The following is a 15,642-nucleotide window of genomic DNA, read 5'->3' as shown; positions in this document are numbered from 1 at the left end:
CTTTATTCTTTACCAACGGAAACACTCGAACACTCTTCACAGTCACTGTGCAGTCATCTAACGACCACCGTCCTAATGACGAAAACAATTCAGTATCTGGACCTCACGTCATAAAACTACACAATTTGTGCTCAAAACAAATAATCCAGTATTTTCATTGGTTGATTTCTGAGTCGTAGTACGATAATCGTGCTCAGACGTTTTATAACCGTTGGTACTGGAATATCACGCTGAATGTATGACCTCCAATTAAGAATTGAATGCTTCTTTTTGTAATTTATTAGGGTGTAAAAGCTATGACCGAAGTAAAAATATGCACAAGGTCAACACTTTTACAACCCTTTAAAATCAGTGAAAGAAGCATTGAATATTTACTGTTTGTCGTTTTCATTTTTAGCCATGGCATTGTCAGTTTATTTTCGATTAATGAGTTTGACTGTGCATCTGGTATCTTTCGCCCCTGTTTTATAATTACATTCTATAGATCAAGTTTTTCTTTAATTTAATTGTACCTGTGCACTTTATTGTAGAAGCTCGTGTCATCATGACTTTTGCATTTCAGATTGACGCGAAAATGCTGCTAGCCAAGCAAAATAACGCATTCTAATGAAATATACACGTAATATAATAATTTTTATTTAATCGAAATTGTTTTTGTATTCTGTCAACTTGCAAACAAGCAGATATTATTTAAAATTGAATAATTAACTTTGTAATGTTTGTAAAATAATGCGGCCGCCACTTTGTTATAATCTGGTGTATGCATTTTCAAGTTGTTGGTCGTCCTTTGAATAATAGATGATCATAGATGTTTCTGAAATGAATAGTTCATTAAATACTCTTATTGGAATATTTCTAGTGTAAAATTACCAATTTCTGCAACATTAATCATTTACTTGCTTTTTGATTCTAAAAGACGTATAGAATTAATATCTTATGGCCGAAACGTATTGGAATTTGTGTTATAGTTTTTATTATATAGACCATAAAATTGAAATATTGTTTATGAAGAAAATAATATAAATACTTCCAGCTTTTGCAAAATCAGAAACAGATCTATTACATTAAGTTTGTAAGCAAAATTGTTTTATTTTACCATTGACATTATTTGTGTGTTTGTTTACATATTTTCAGTTATAAATTTAACCTGTTGTTACGAAACAAATGAAAGAACTATTATTAATATTCGTTTGCAATACTGTAAACCAACTTATTTTCGCGATACTTTATTTCGCGTTATACCAATTCTAGTCCATTTCGTGTTAAACCAATTCTTGTCCATTTCGCGGCTTTTAAAATAAGCGATTTTTTTATTTACTTGATGTAGATTAATAAAGATTTACTTATTCGCGACGATTTATATTCGCGTTATTTTACTCCTCGCGAAAATCACGAAAATAAGTTGGTTTACAGTTCTTGCAAAATCTTCATAATAATAAGCTCATCATAGATACCAGGACTAAATTTTGTATATACGCCAGACGCGCGTTTCGTCTACAAAAGACTCATCAGTGACGCTCGAATCCAAAAAAGTTAAAAAGGCCAAAAAAAGTACGATTCGGAAGTTGAAGAGCATTGAGGACCACAATTCCTAAATGTTTTGCCAAATCCAGCTAAGGTAATTTATGCCTGAGGTAGAAAAGCCTTAGTATTTCAAAAATTCAAAATTTTGTATACAGGTTATTTATAAATATAACCATATCAATGATAATTCATGTCAGCACAAAAAGTGCTGACTACTGGGCTGGTGATACCCTCGGGGAAATAAATCTCCACCAGCAGTGGCATCAGCCCAGTGGTTGTAAATAAACTCATCATAGATACAAACATATGAAATATCATAGAAATCGTCCTCTGCAGGCAGACGCCTTTCAATCAAAAATAGGCTTTTATGTCATAAATCATTAGAATGTTCCCGCCGGAAGTCTCTGTAAGCGTGATCTATAATGAAAATCTATTTTTCTTGGTGAATAACCATATTTTAATTGACAGACTATACCTAGACTATAATGAGTTGTTATATAGTTGTATGTCTGAATCTGTGTTCACCCGATATATTTTTGTGCAGAATTTTTTATACCTTCATGTAACTGTTAATTTGTATTACTTAGTGCCGCACTGTTTTTTACATCAAGAATTGATACTAATAAACATCGTTTAACGTCAACTAACTTATATGTGTATATTCAGAAAAATTAATTCCGGATATACATTTAGGAAAGTGTGTAATTCGCATAACTTTGTTAGCTAACGTATTGTATTTGTAAAATATTTGTTTCCTAAAATAGGTTTTATGATTAAAAGATTAGAACTTCATTTGTGTTTCGTCTACTGCAAGTTAAATGATAATTTCTGGTTGTAAACGCAACAAAATATCGCTATGTTTACCATAGGCCGCGTGATTACGACAGAAGGTACATTAATACGTGGTTCTGTATTTATACATCCCGTCATTGTGTATTTATTTTTTTGTACTTTGCTAAACTTGTGTGTTTTCTATTCTTTGATTTTCTAACATGATTGGTCTAAATGCCATTTTGTGTTTCTTTGTTACACATTGGCCGGTTTGTACTTTTTTTGTGATTAAGATTATAATACAATGTTGACTGCTGTACCCCTATTTTTGACATTATCACCTGTTTGTTTTGTTCACGCATCGTTCTCAATATAATTGAATATGACGCGACTGTTATACATGTTAGATATTTAGCTAGCTATTCAACTAGGTTCAATCCACCATTACCAAGTCAGGAATATGACAGTTGTTATCCATTTGTTTGACGTGTTTGAGCGTTTGGTTTTGTCATGTGATTAGAGACTTTCCGATTTGAATTTTCCTCGGAGTTCAATATTTTTTGTGATTTTGTTTTTTATACACCTTATAAAAAATGACCTTAAAGTTTTGGTATATGGTCAATTTCACTCCCTCCTTTGTTCAGATGTAAGACATTATTGAATATCCTATTGCAATCCATGACAGTAGAAAGTTCAAGTGGATGCCATCCTAGTGCGATCTACTGTTAAATTATCACACAGAGTAAACAAATTGTCAATACATGAAATATCATAATTACTTCAATTCTTAGTTTAACTGATTTGCATCTTATGCACACCTAAAAAAAAAACTACGATTATAAAAGACTCATAATGCATAATTTCAGTTTTATTCAAAAATATTAATATAAAAATACTTTTAAAAGTTTACTAAAATCAAATAAAAATAGAATATAAAAACTTTGCTTCAGTCATCAAACAATTAAGGCATAGCGTGTCTGTAAAAGGTACACCAAAATTGAAGCGAATCTGTAAAAGTAACAACAACTCAAGCGTGTCTTTAAATGATACATCAATTTTCGCATTATATAAATCATATAAACTTCGGCATGCATATTGAATTCAGTTTGCGAAAGCACGGTTAATGTGTTCCTTCAAGAGCGTAGCTAAGGGTTGTATTCGAAGACTGTCGTATTACAGATTTTGGCTATAGTGTTTAGTTTTACAGATGTATAATACTCATAGGATTGTAGTAATCTGTGCACAATACACTACCGTGTTTAGACGGGGACATTTTTCTATACTTAGTATAGAAAGTTCCTGGTTTAGATAACATTACATATCCCTTTAAGAATGATGTAAATTAAACACGATTTCAAATGAAAATGAAACACTCGGGTTCAAAGATGAAAAACACTTGTCAAATAATAATATTTCTGTTTTAAATGATTTCGATCATTTTCACTCATCAACTCAATCTTCTTTTTTACTGTTTGATTTGATAGGTATTACCGTTTTATCAGCCTTTAAGGATCTCAGAACATCCGATTTGAATATTCTCCAGAATAGAATCACATTGATTATAAATCCTGGAGGAAATATTATGCTCAATGTTACCATATACATTCGTGGAAGTTTATGGCCATCTATGTAGAAACCATTTAGTATACGACACTGCGGAAGCAGACGACACAATATAAATGAAATCAGATTCAACAAAGATGTAGTTCTGTAAATTTTTGTCTCATATCCAACGGTAGAAAACTGCAGCATTTTCCGAAAATGAAGAAATATGCTGTTAATTTCAGCCATCAATGCTAAAATGCTGTATCCAAGACACACTTTCGCTGTCCAGTTGTATGTGAAACCAATTAAGACCTATTAAATATATATAAAAAAAAAGAAACATAAATTAACATTAAAGTATTCTTTAAACAAATATGTGGGGTAAACGTCAAAAAGACAGAACCCTCCTACACAGAACCAAAAGACATATAGAGGTCAACAAAAGACCTTCAACAGTAGACGGGTCTATACAATATAGCGGCAACAGGTCATATACCAAGAGGCCCCATACTATTTAGCTTATGAACGAACACACAATAAACTTAGTCTGCATTTAATTTTATTCGGTACAAATAAATTCAAATTCTGATGACGTGTGTTCCTAGGATTTAGGATTTTTCAGCAATGTATTGGCAAGATGATTTATTGAGAGGTTATTGTGTCCTTTGTAATATCTTTATTAAAGTGCTGTAACTTGTATGTGAATGTATGTACTAAACATGCTGGTTGTGATTCTACGTTACTGTAACAGATACAAAGTTGATATGAATATCAGATGTAAATTAGCCCGCGTGTATAAAAGTTGTGACTGTATTAAAAATAAACCACTAAAGCTTGATACTTCACCATCTTTAAAATGTTCTACTGTTCACTTCATTCCTAACCACACTTATTTGCATCTAAAAAGTTGACAGACGGAGACTTTGTAAAATAATGTAGCTGGTCTTGTACCTTCTCAAATATAAGCTTATTACAAAGTTTCCACAGCCTCCGACGCTATACAGTAATACACAAGTCTCGCGTAATGCGACAAAGGCGAGACAAAAATTATCTGTTTTGTTTAAGTTTACTCACCAATACATGATGCAAAGTAACTTCCCAGTTAGTTAGAAGTGTTCCATTCATCATATTATCTATGACATCATACAGAAAATAGCCTGAAACAAAATAACCAAGTTTATGTAAACAAAATACTTATAAAAATTAGAAGATGTGTTATGATTGCCAATAAGACAACATTCCACTAACAAACGACACAAATATTAAAAAACCTATAGGTCATCCTATGACCTTCAACATCGAGTAAAGACATGCCGCATAGTCAGCTATAAAAGCCCAGAAATGACAAATGTAAAAGACATACCACATAGTCAGCTATAAAAGCCCAGAAATGACCAAATGTAAAAGACATATACCATAGTCAGCTATAAATAAAAGCCCAGAAATGACAAATGTAAAAGACATACCACATAGTCAGCTATAAAAGCCCAGAAATGACAAATGTAAAACATATATAAACTCCTTACTTAAACAGCTCAAACAAGAAAACTAGTGACCTGGTGACGATTATAGGAACTATTAATATTCTCCATTGAATATAGCAGCAATTGTTCCACTGCTAGTTTGTTGAATGTCGTGAAATCACACACAGGCAATTAGTCTATTCAATCTATGTGGCATCGGATGAAGGAAAACTTGCCACCCTCTCGACATTAAGGGTACCTTGAATGAAAGGTTTAGTTGTTTTCTTAAGGATGTACTTAAGTCAGATGTTCGGACTTCTTGGATTTTTTTTCTAAGATATAGGGGAAAATATTTTGTCCCATAACACCCATTTTTTGTTTTATATAAGACTTTAATAGCTCATCAATGGTCATTTGGAAAAATAAAAGCAGATTCTAGATTTCTTTTCTTTCGATTTGAGACATACATATGAGGTAAGAATCAGCCTTTTCCCGCCACTTTTTAAACCTCAAATATCTCGAAAAAAAGTTGCATAGCTTATCAATATTTTTAAGCGTAATTTGTTCATTAACTAATGCTATTTCAACTGTAAGTATCAGTTTCCATTCTTGAATGACTTTTAAAATTTCACTAAGTACATCCTTGAACAGACTGGAAAACATGTTTAATTGAGGGGGGTCTTTAATGGTCATCTCGTTGTTTCCAATTTTTTCTTCGCGCTTTAAAAGTACCAAATAACCCGACCGTCGCTTAAATGCAATTGTATTTAATTTTCATATGATTATTTGAAAAATATACGTTATTATAGATTATAAATGTTCCTTCAAATTATAAAAAAAAAAAGAAAAGAAAGGAACTCAAGGCAGCATGCATTTAAAGTGTCCTCTTGTGTATGTTCAGAAAGATGAGATCTACCTATTGTCTATTCACATGCGTTTTTTGCATATTATCATATTACTTTAATCTCGGGACTTTAATAGATAGAGATAGGAACTCTAGTATTAAGCAAAAAGTATAAGCAAAACAAGCTCTACAAATTATTGTTATTGTTGAAATCGTCCGATGAGTTTGTGTCTTTCTGATGCAAGGTAAATTTGTAAAAAAAAAAGTGAGTGGTCCTCTTATTTTACAAAGGAGTAGGTTCAGTAAGACCCCTTTTTGGCCCCAAAATATAGCAGTTTTACAAAATTGTGAAAATGTAATCTTTAAGCTATATTTTGAAAAATAAAATGGTTCTGCTACATAAATAGGGGCTGTTTTTGACAATACAATGCACAAATATTTCGAGTACTAACATCATTAAGTTGTGCGAAATTAGCGAAATCTTCAAAATTTTAGCATTTTGATTAATTTTTAGACGGTTTCCGTCTAAAATGAAAGTGGCCGCATTCGTGTTCATTCATAATATTGAAATATAAGTTGTATTTGATGATAATACAAAACATATATAAAGCGAGATATAAAGGTTGAGGATGAACACGGATGCGGCCACTTTCATTTTTGACAAAAAACATCTGAAAAGTGGCGTTTTTTAGCATATTTGATTGATTTTTCATATTTAAGCTTTAATCAGAGTGTTCTTGATGACTAAATCAGTTAAAATCTTTCACAAAAACTAATCGAATCAATAAAAATAGACACTTGAGTGTTGAAAAACCGATCAAAAACTTTCATTAGATGAACCTGAAATTTGAGGCCGAAATCGGCCCTTACCGCAGCAACTCCTTTGCCTTGCTTCAGAAAAATATATATATTAACAATAGAATATAATCTAAAAAGATCTACAATTAAGCCTGCTGCTAAAAATTGTCAGTTACCCTTATTGAAGTAATTGCTATTTGATGATTATTTTATACCCTTTTAGTGTTCTGTATCTTATCTTGAAAACTAATATACATGTATAGATATATATGGAAAGTCATTTTAGCCAGCAATAAACAACTGCGCCACGATACGCACGTCGTTTTGTTTGTGAGTTTTTTTTGTAATAACCATAAATAGTTTCTGAGATACGACTGGGCATGTAATAAAAACCTTTTTTTACAACAAAAAATCAATAACTCTAAAATATGTTTTTCATAATCACCAAGAAGTATATAGATCTTAAGACCAATATAACTTCAAAGTGTGTGAAGTTTTAAGCAATAATCATAAATCGTTTTAGAGATACGGCGACATGTAATCCCCCCCCCCCCCCCCCCCCCCCCCGAACCCTGGTTTTAGTTACAAAGTCCCGTAACTCAAAAAGTTGTAATCTGATTTTCACCAAGAAGTATAGAAATCGTTTGACCATCATAAGAAACAACTATGTTAAATTTCATTAAAGGATTAGTTGTTCTCAAGTAACGGTGCGACATGTTTACAAAGACATACAGACGTAGGTTTTAGGCAACAACTAACGAAGCAATTTCAGATCAATAAAAAACGAATATTGTGACATGAATTTTTTCTTGTCCACAATTCAAGAACCAAACGATACTTTATTCACTAAATTTCTTTTTGAAACTGACTATTTTCTGGGAAAACGGTATGAAGTGTCGATTGACTGTTGATTGGTTAACGTCCAGTAGCAAATGTTTCGTGCATGTGTAGGACGACAAAACTATAGAAAGTGTGAACACAAATATTAAAGTAAACCAAATGGCCTTCTAGTTAACAAATATTTAAGACAATTTTATCAATATAAAAAGATAAATGTTGACTTACTAGTATTCATTTATATTATCTGAATAAGGTCAATATGTTGCAACTATATATGAAAGATAATAGATAATTCCGCATAACAAACAACTCTGTAAAGTCAAAGTAAGTATGACCTAGTTTCGCGCTAAAATATAGGCCTGGAAATAAGAATGAAATAAATGCTCGAGTGCTATAACAGAAATACTATCAATAAGTGTGGGACAACAATAATGTTGGAGAGTGTCCATTGTTGAAGATGAACATAGATCTACAGTTTAATGTGAGCGATAGCGGCTCTTTAGAGCCTCTGGTTAAAGAGCCTCTTTCTTATTCTGACATCGGACTCGGGCTTCTTCTAAACTGAGTATTAATGTGTGTATACAGGATTTCAAAAAACATGTGTAAACCCGTCGCTTTTTTGCGCCTGTCCCAAGTCGGGACCCTCTGGCTTTTGTAAGTCTTGTTTTATTTTTTTATTTTAAAATTGAGAATGGAAATGGGGAATGTGTCAAAGAGACAACAAGCCGACAACAGAACAGACAACAGCAGAAGGCCACCAACAGGTCTTCAATGCAGCGAGAAATTCCCGCACCCGGCGTCCTTCAGCTGCCCCCTAAATAAATATATACACTAGTTAAGTGATAATGAACGCCATACTAAACTCAAAATTGTACACAAGAAACTTAATTCAAAATAATACAAGACTAACAAACTTCACAGGCTCCTGACTTGGGACAGGCGCAAAATTGCGGCGGGGTTAAACATGTTTATCCGATCTCAACCCTCCCCCTATACCGCTAGCCAATGTAGAAAAGTATACGCATAACAAAACGCACATTAAAATTCAGTTCAAGAGAATTCCGAGTCTGATGTCAAAAGATGTAACCGTATAAAATAAACAAAATGACAATAATACATAAATAACAACAGACTTCTATATATCATTAAACTGACATGCCAGCTCTAGACTTCAATTAAACTGATTGAAAGTTCATTTATATGTTTTGGAGTTTAGTACAACGTCAATTTGCACTGAACAAGTACACATTTTATTTAGCTGAGGCCCACCTCCTGATACGTGATTTCCCCGCTGCACTAAAGACCAATCGGTGGCCTCCGGCTGTTGACTCCTCCTTTGGTCAGGCTGTTGTCTCTTTGACATATTCCCCATTTTCATTATCAATGTAATTGTAATAAAAAAATTAATGTCAATACATACCCATCGAAAACGGGATCATGAGGTATATAAAATTATTCAGATAGAACACTGGATCTTCCAATAGGCCAGGATACCATAAAACACTACAAAATCAATAAAAGGTCAGTTTAGACATTAACATTTATTTATAGTTGTGTGCATGGGTTTGAATTTAAATAAGATACAAGAGATGCATATTGAATAATATTTATCGAATTGTAAGTCTTGTGATTCTTTACAGGCACTTGTCATGAACTGAGATGAATCTTATATAAGTGTTATTTGTCCACTTCTGTTAAAACAGCAACTGCATGAAAATAGCTATATATAATATTTAATATCAATGGGCGATGGTCTATCTCTACTCTACAAATGGATTATATTATTTATTTTGTCTAGCAAGTTTAGAGGAATATTTTTATAGTTTTGTATGTTTGCTAATTTTAGTCATTTTTGCAGTAAAAGAATAAATCGAAATTATCTTGACCCTATCTTAGTAGCACCATGGAAGTATTATAATTGACTAGTCCTATAATATATGCCTTCGCATTATATATTCACTATTTAACGTTTTCATGCTGATATTTTCATTTTTTATTTTTTGTCCAATGCGTGGCACATTGATAGTAAAAAAAATATCAGAACAGTAAATAGAAATAGTAAATAATGCCACCGAGGTCATATGTTATAGGACTATTCAATATTGACAGGAACGTCAATATAATACTTTCATGGTACTACTATGCCTAAATTCTTTGCATGGAGCCCATGAGACAACTACCCACAAGAGAACAAATGACACAGAAATTAACAACTACAGGTCACCAAACGGCCTTCCAATAATAAGAAAAACCCGAAGCAAAAGGCCCCGAAATGACAGATATGCATATATAATGATTCAAACGAGAAAACTAATGGCCTAATATTCCTTTAAACATACCGTACCATAAAACATTACTTTTCTTTTATACATATACATACCATAAAAAGTTCCATGTTCCTCCTAATACACCATGGACCCATGATATGAAGATATTACGCCATTTATAGAATTTAACGTCTGATTTTACGAACTTAGGTTTGCCCAATTTCGTTACTACAGCGCTCATACAAAACCAGAAAACTGTACTAATCAGAAACACGAGGTTAGCAGTCCGTACAGTTACTGAATCTCTACCGTCACCAGGGTTGACTATAAAACTAGTGTTGTAGTATGCGTCGTTAGATGCTGCCAGATCCATTATGGAAACAGACTAAATTGAAATCCTACAATATCCAGACTAAACAACGTCTACCTAAAATAAACAGAATTAAAACAATATTGTTGTCGTTCAAACAAACAGACAACTTGAAATATAACTTGTTTAAACATTGAAATAAATTCAAAACAGAATTAAATGTTTATATCATTCAAAGACTGTTAATATAAATTTCAATAGAGCTGATATGACAATTCACAATGTGATATGTTATCGATTCTCAGTTTAAAAATCTCATAATACACTAAACAAATATATACAAAAAGTAGGTATGAATAATTATATATTTAAATTCTAAATAAACTCTTTTCAATAAAGAATATCGCAAATGCAAAGTGTAGTTAGTGGGTATGCCTACAAAGTAAATATTAATTGTTTATTACTTTATAAATACTAAAACAGACTCTTGCTTTGGAAACATACAAACAACATGCACTGTTATCACCTAAATTGAGAGACTAACTCCACTTCATATCGAACAAAAATTGGCCATCATGAATATACATCATGGTTGATATGGTTAAAAAGAAATGTAAGATAACATTCAATGACATAGCTTACTATTAAATATCACAAATTAACCAAACACACATCTATATATGTCATAACACGGCTCTAAAACATGAATAACCACTTAATCGCCACAAGTCTATACCTGTACAGCATATGTTGTCCATCTTTTAGAGCTCGCATGCTCATCGAAGCGCATATGAATCCGACGATTGATTGATTTGTATTTAACGCTACTTTCAGCATTGTTGTGCCATTTCGTGGCGATTATTTTATGTTGATGGAGGAAGCTGGAGAGAACCGACCTTAGGTATGATAAACTGTGATCACAGAGATATGTCATGCCTTTTTGTAATTTTGATTATGCAACTGTTGAAATCAAAATAGTAATATTTAACATCTTACACATGTTATGCAAATATTCAAAGTCAATGAACCATAACTAAGTTACATGGCTAAACAATCTCCATGTAAATGTATGTGCCGTTGCTTATAGATCTCCTTATACAACTGCATACCAAATATCATTGACTTATTATCAAAGGGATATGGGGCTATATAATCTCCATGGAAACGATACTTGCTAATGCAAATAAACTTGCATACCAAATATCATTGACTTAACATTAGCAGTTCATATTAAACTGGTCTATTCACAAACTAATACATGTAAACTAAGATAAGTTTTAAAGTCATTAGACTGTGACTGAGGGGCAAGGCCAAATACTCGCCATGGAAATGAGACGTGCCAATACTTATACAACTGCATTCCAAATATCATTGACCTACCACTTATTAACTGACCTAATCGCAAACTAATACATGTAAAATATGCACAAGTTTCGAAATCAATATAGACCCTGACTGAGGAAGCAGGGCCAAATAATCTCCATGGAAATGAGATGTGCCTATTGCTTTTACAACTGCATACCAAATATGATTGACCTACCACTTGTGGTTCATCATAAACTAGACCTAATCACAAACTAATACATTGTTGACGCCGTCGCCGTCGCCGGAAACAGCATACCTATGTCTCGACTTTTGACTTCGTCAAGGCGAGACGAAAACTGACAACCCTAGTCAAACAATGTCAATTAAGGTTTATGTACCCTTCTGTAGCCACTTTTGTACGATTTTTTCAAACCTCAATTGTATCAAAACTACAGATATAATGAATAATAGAGATAGGCCATTTAGTACATATTAAAAGGGGAAACTTGATGCAAAGCATTATTTTTTACTGTTTCATTGCATTTGATAGAAAAAGAGGACTTAGTGGCAAATAAATCAAGATTTTTAAAGAAAATCCACAGGGAACATAAACCTTAAAGATAAGTCGATTGCGGGTTTTTGGACTCACAACGTAAAGTGTTGACAGGCTAGTAATAGTGGTTCGACTTCTTAGACAACGAGGCCACCGAGGCCCATATGAAATCATGTGGTCAATATTTTAATTAGATCGTATTTCAATGAAACATTCATTATTTTCCCCTGGATTTAAAATTGTATATTTCTCTTTTGACATAACTTAATTGGGATAGTCTACCTTTTATTATACAGGAAGTTTACACCAAAAAATAACTTACACGTGTTCCGGTGTGGTGTAACATACAACGAATGTATTTGTTTTAAGTTTAATTGTTTTCAACATATCTGAATCATATCTAGGAAGAAAAACGTAGATTCTTGTTTAAGAATGTTATTGACTTTAAATGTCCTTGCAGTATTAATTTCTCTGATCTCATATGAAAAGTAGTAAAATTATTGAAATATTACATCCGACAGCTAACATATATATAGTAAACATATAATTGTGTCATGTCAAGTATGTGTGTGTAGGTGTGTTACAACTATAACAGATTAAAAAATGTGTATACATATATTAAAGGGAACAAGACTATAACTTTTAATTCTTTCCAACAAACAATTGTGTGAATGAATGTAACGGTAAATACCCGTACAAAAATCTGACATTTGAATAGAAGGGTTAACAATTATATAATCAAAACCAAGCTAAGGTCCACTACTTCTAATTTATCAACCCTTTCTATCGTGCAATTTTATAAGTTTTTTGGTTGTCAGACTGTCTTTAGACGAAGACGTTAAAGATAACTTGTATACTATGTTACTGTTGCAGAGACAGACTCTTGACAGAAGTACCTATCGTTTTATATTCTCATAAACTGTACAAAAATAAACCATGAAATTTAATCAGGTACATAGTCAGTAGTTGTGATAAAGTATCAACCTTGCTAATTACTGATAAATGTAATAGACTCACCTTGTATGTTAATCAGTACACATATGATACCTGTGATCGATATAGCACGTTTTCTGTCAATACAAACATCCAGATTTTGATGACAACAGTTTCGTAGGCGTGACTCACCGCGAGAAATGAGATAAGAAGTTTCGCCCTTCTAAATTTCGCCTAGCTTTGTATATCAATAGCAACGTACATGGATCAGTGCACCCCTTTATAGTTAGATATCCATCGATTTTCTTACTATTATTTTATTCGTGTGTGCAAAGTGTTTCCTACAGTTGTCAGACACATAAGTTTACGCATGCATCAACATGCACTGTGTCAGATGTATAATTATAACCGCTATATATAGATACCGGTTATATATAGATGCCAATTTTGAACCCAGAAGAAATATAATTTTATAATCGGGTTTGTCCTCGGTTTATCTTACAACAGACGGAAACAATACTTTTATGTGACGGTCTGAATTACAATAGAGACCGTCATGCAATTTTAAAAAAATCACGAATTATCTGAAAAAAAACATAATCTTAAAAACAAATATAGGATTTTTTTCAAAGACAAGAGCCTGTGAATGAATTTAGACATCTTACACCTGAATACGCTCGTTCAGATTAAGATAAGAAGTGGATTTTTTATTTTTTATTTCTCGGAAACCTTTATCGGATCATAACATATATATATTTAGAACAAACTGACCTAGTCACTGCGACATATCTTCAGTTACGTTGACCTCTCGCGTGCATATTCAGCATGGTAAATTCAACAAAAAACATTACTGATGACGGCATTTCTTCGTTAAAGAATCAAGAATTTTATAAATAAACTGTCGTCATTTACCGAAAGGAACTTACTTTTCATAAATCAAATATAAATATAGATATTAATATATTCAGTTTACATGAGAAACTGAAAACCAAAATTAGATACAAAACGTCCGATTTTTCTTTCCTATTACTAGTATGTTTTCCCCTTTTTTCGGTGGTGATGTTCCCTTAGCACCATCTTATATACGGCTTTAATTTATACATACTATTTATAATATATTTCTATGTTCCAGGTTAGGGGAGGGTTTTGCAAACATGTTTTACCTCGCCAAAATATGTATGTGCCTGTCCGGGCCCAAGTCAAGAGCCTGTATTTCACTGGTTTTAACCAGTTATTGGGTTATGTGTATTTCGGATTGCAGTCCGTATTTGAATTGTATATCAGTTTGATTTGTTCTCTTGATTTATTGTGACCATACTTGTACATATGTTTGGAAAATATAATTTGATTAAATTTAACAGACAGTAGTTACATGTATATTATAATATGTATGCCAGAGCAAGGCATAATATACATACACAAGTCGATGATCGTATTACCAATAGCATGCATGAACTAACTTTAAGGAATTATCAAGACTTACTTTGATGAAATTACGGAAGCTGAGATGTATCCTAATGTTTCTATACCTTTTTATATCGGAATGCAAAGATAAAAGTTTAAAGAGCGACATATTGAACTTGATTTCAAAAAGGGGGAATGTCATTAATTCCGGTTACACCTGGCATTTATATATATGAGACAATATCTGATTTTTTGGCAATGAGAAAAAACAAAAAAATATATTTTTAGACCCGGTATTTTAATAGCACGAATCGAAGAACACACATTGTAGATCTAGGAACTGTTGTCTGTAATTCAAACAATTGTTTAATAAGAAAACAATGGCTATTTTAAAAATGGTAAAAAAAAAATCCAGTTCTTTCCTGTTACCAAAGTGAACCAATTTTAAAAAGTTTCTAATGGGAATAAGGAATAAGTTTAAGACATTATTTGTGGTTTACTAGTATATCCTGCAATAGTTTATCAAATGCCAATTATTGATTTTAGCATTTACAATAACAAAAGGTTTAGAAATATACTTAAATATAGTCAAATATGTCGGTAACATGAAAGAGTCTTGAGTAACAGGACAACGGTAACAGGATAGAGTTGGTAACAGAAAGGATTTTTCTGCTTTATTTTAAAGTTTAAGAAAAATACATCATTATAGATTGGTCACAATTGAAAGATAACAGCAAACAATGTCATTTATCCTTTGAAACTGTATTTGCAAGATGAAAAATCTGCCTAGGTAATGAAAAATTCTAAAATAAATTCCTTGCTGTTACTATCTTCTATACTAGAATTGCACAATGTTCTCTGCTGTTATCAAAGGGAAAAACCCTATTTATTTATTCAATATACTGTGTATTATTTTGAAATTTATTTGATAAGGTGGTGATAACATAAATTAAATGAAATGGTTGGCATATAGTAGATAAACTTTTTGATTCTTTAGTAAAATTGTCTTTAGCATCCTTCCTGTTACTGATGATGGTTATGCTGTTACTTTTTATCAGGTAACATGACAGAACGTAACAGAAAGG

At 32.3% G+C, this 15,642-nt stretch overlaps 1 protein-coding gene across 2 annotated transcripts; it reads right to left on the bottom strand.

Annotated features, from left to right (window-relative positions):
* Nucleotides 1-3,150: 3,150 nt before the first annotated feature.
* Nucleotides 3,151-13,556, bottom strand: LOC134707351 (TLC domain-containing protein 2-like). 2 transcript variants are annotated; one of them, XM_063567052.1, is made up of 5 exons: nt 13,238-13,556; nt 10,166-10,479; nt 9,206-9,288; nt 4,915-4,997; nt 3,151-4,152 (listed from the first exon to the last, which is right to left on the bottom strand). In XM_063567052.1, the coding sequence occupies exons 2-5, from the start codon at nt 10,423-10,425 to the stop codon at nt 3,748-3,750; spliced, it is 831 nt and encodes a 276-aa protein (XP_063423122.1). In that variant the 5' UTR covers nt 10,426-10,479; nt 13,238-13,556; the 3' UTR covers nt 3,151-3,747. The 2 variants fall into 2 exon arrangements, with proteins under 2 accessions (XP_063423122.1, XP_063423123.1); XM_063567053.1 differs by lacking the exon at nt 13,238-13,556 and adding an exon at nt 13,117-13,203.
* Nucleotides 13,557-15,642: the final 2,086 nt, after the last annotated feature.

The sequence above is a fragment of the Mytilus trossulus genome, chromosome 2, assembly GCF_036588685.1.
Source record: "Mytilus trossulus isolate FHL-02 chromosome 2, PNRI_Mtr1.1.1.hap1, whole genome shotgun sequence".
In the NCBI taxonomy this organism is placed as follows: Eukaryota; Metazoa; Mollusca; class Bivalvia; order Mytilida; family Mytilidae; genus Mytilus; species Mytilus trossulus.
The sequence above is the reverse complement of the archived record's forward strand: the minus strand, read 5'-3'. Positions and strand labels throughout refer to the sequence as shown.

What these genes read in the sequence shown, in the direction of transcription:
- LOC134707351 (XM_063567052.1), bottom strand. Translation starts at nt 10,425, where the DNA reads ATGGATCTGGCAGCATCTAACGACGCATACTACAACACTAGTTTTATA. An exon ending in CATGATCCCGTTTTCGATGG is followed by an intron (nt 4,998 to 9,205) that starts GTATGTATTGAC and finishes ATTTTGTTTCAG; the next exon opens with GCTATTTTCTGTATGATGTC. An exon ending in TTACTTTGCATCATGTATTG is followed by an intron (nt 4,153 to 4,914) that starts GTGAGTAAACTT and finishes TATATTTAATAG; the next exon opens with GTCTTAATTGGTTTCACATA.